The sequence below is a fragment of the Octopus bimaculoides genome, chromosome 3 (genome assembly GCF_001194135.2).
Source record: "Octopus bimaculoides isolate UCB-OBI-ISO-001 chromosome 3, ASM119413v2, whole genome shotgun sequence".
NCBI classification, from domain to species: domain Eukaryota; kingdom Metazoa; phylum Mollusca; class Cephalopoda; order Octopoda; family Octopodidae; genus Octopus; species Octopus bimaculoides.
The window spans coordinates 97,104,809-97,105,434 of NC_068983.1; the positions used below are offsets into that span (position 1 = coordinate 97,104,809).

At 45.0% G+C, this 626-nt stretch overlaps 1 protein-coding gene across 1 annotated transcript in view; it reads right to left on the reverse strand.

The window, feature by feature from the left end:
- The window catches only part of LOC106876056 (serine/threonine-protein kinase ULK2), a 50,276-nt gene that overhangs the window by 15,656 nt on the left and 33,994 nt on the right, over positions 1-626 (reverse strand). Inside the window, exon 10 of the mRNA XM_052966770.1 lies at positions 399-438. Within this exon, the coding sequence (XP_052822730.1) occupies positions 399-438 (40 nt within the window). The remainder of the gene's footprint in view (positions 1-398; positions 439-626) is intronic.

A 626-nucleotide genomic window follows, 5' to 3' on the forward strand; every position in this document is an offset into this window, starting at 1 on the left:
CCACAACTTTCTCTCACTCTTACTTCCTGTTTCTGTTGTGCCTGTAATTCAAAGGGTCAGCCTTGTCACACTGTGTCACGCTGAATATCCCCAAGAACTACGTTAAGGGTACACGTGTCTGTGGAGTGCTCAGCCACTTGCACGTTAATTTCACGAGCAGCAGGCTGTTCCGTTGATCGGATCAACTGGGAACCCTCTCGTCGTCGTAAGCGACGGAGTGCCAACAACAACATTATGTGTGTGTGTGGAAGTGAATGAAATAACTTCAATATTTAACTGGTGTGTAACTTTGCAAAAATGTCTCCCTGCCCACCAAAGTGGGATTTGATCCCAAAATCTCGAGACACAAAGCCAGAGATCAAGAAGGTCAGAGGTTAAGAAAATGTTTGATAACTCACCATATTGGTCATCTTGGTAACCATCGACGATCACAAAACCCTGAAGAAGAAGACACAAAGAGGGAGAACATTAGTATTGTGTGTGTGTGTGTGTGTGAACAGCACATAGATACTCAGAGTAATACAGAGACAAAGACGTACCTCAACAGGACAGGTACTCCTGAACACACACACAGAGGTACCTCAGCAGAAAAGGTACTCCTGAACACACACACAGAGGTACCTCAG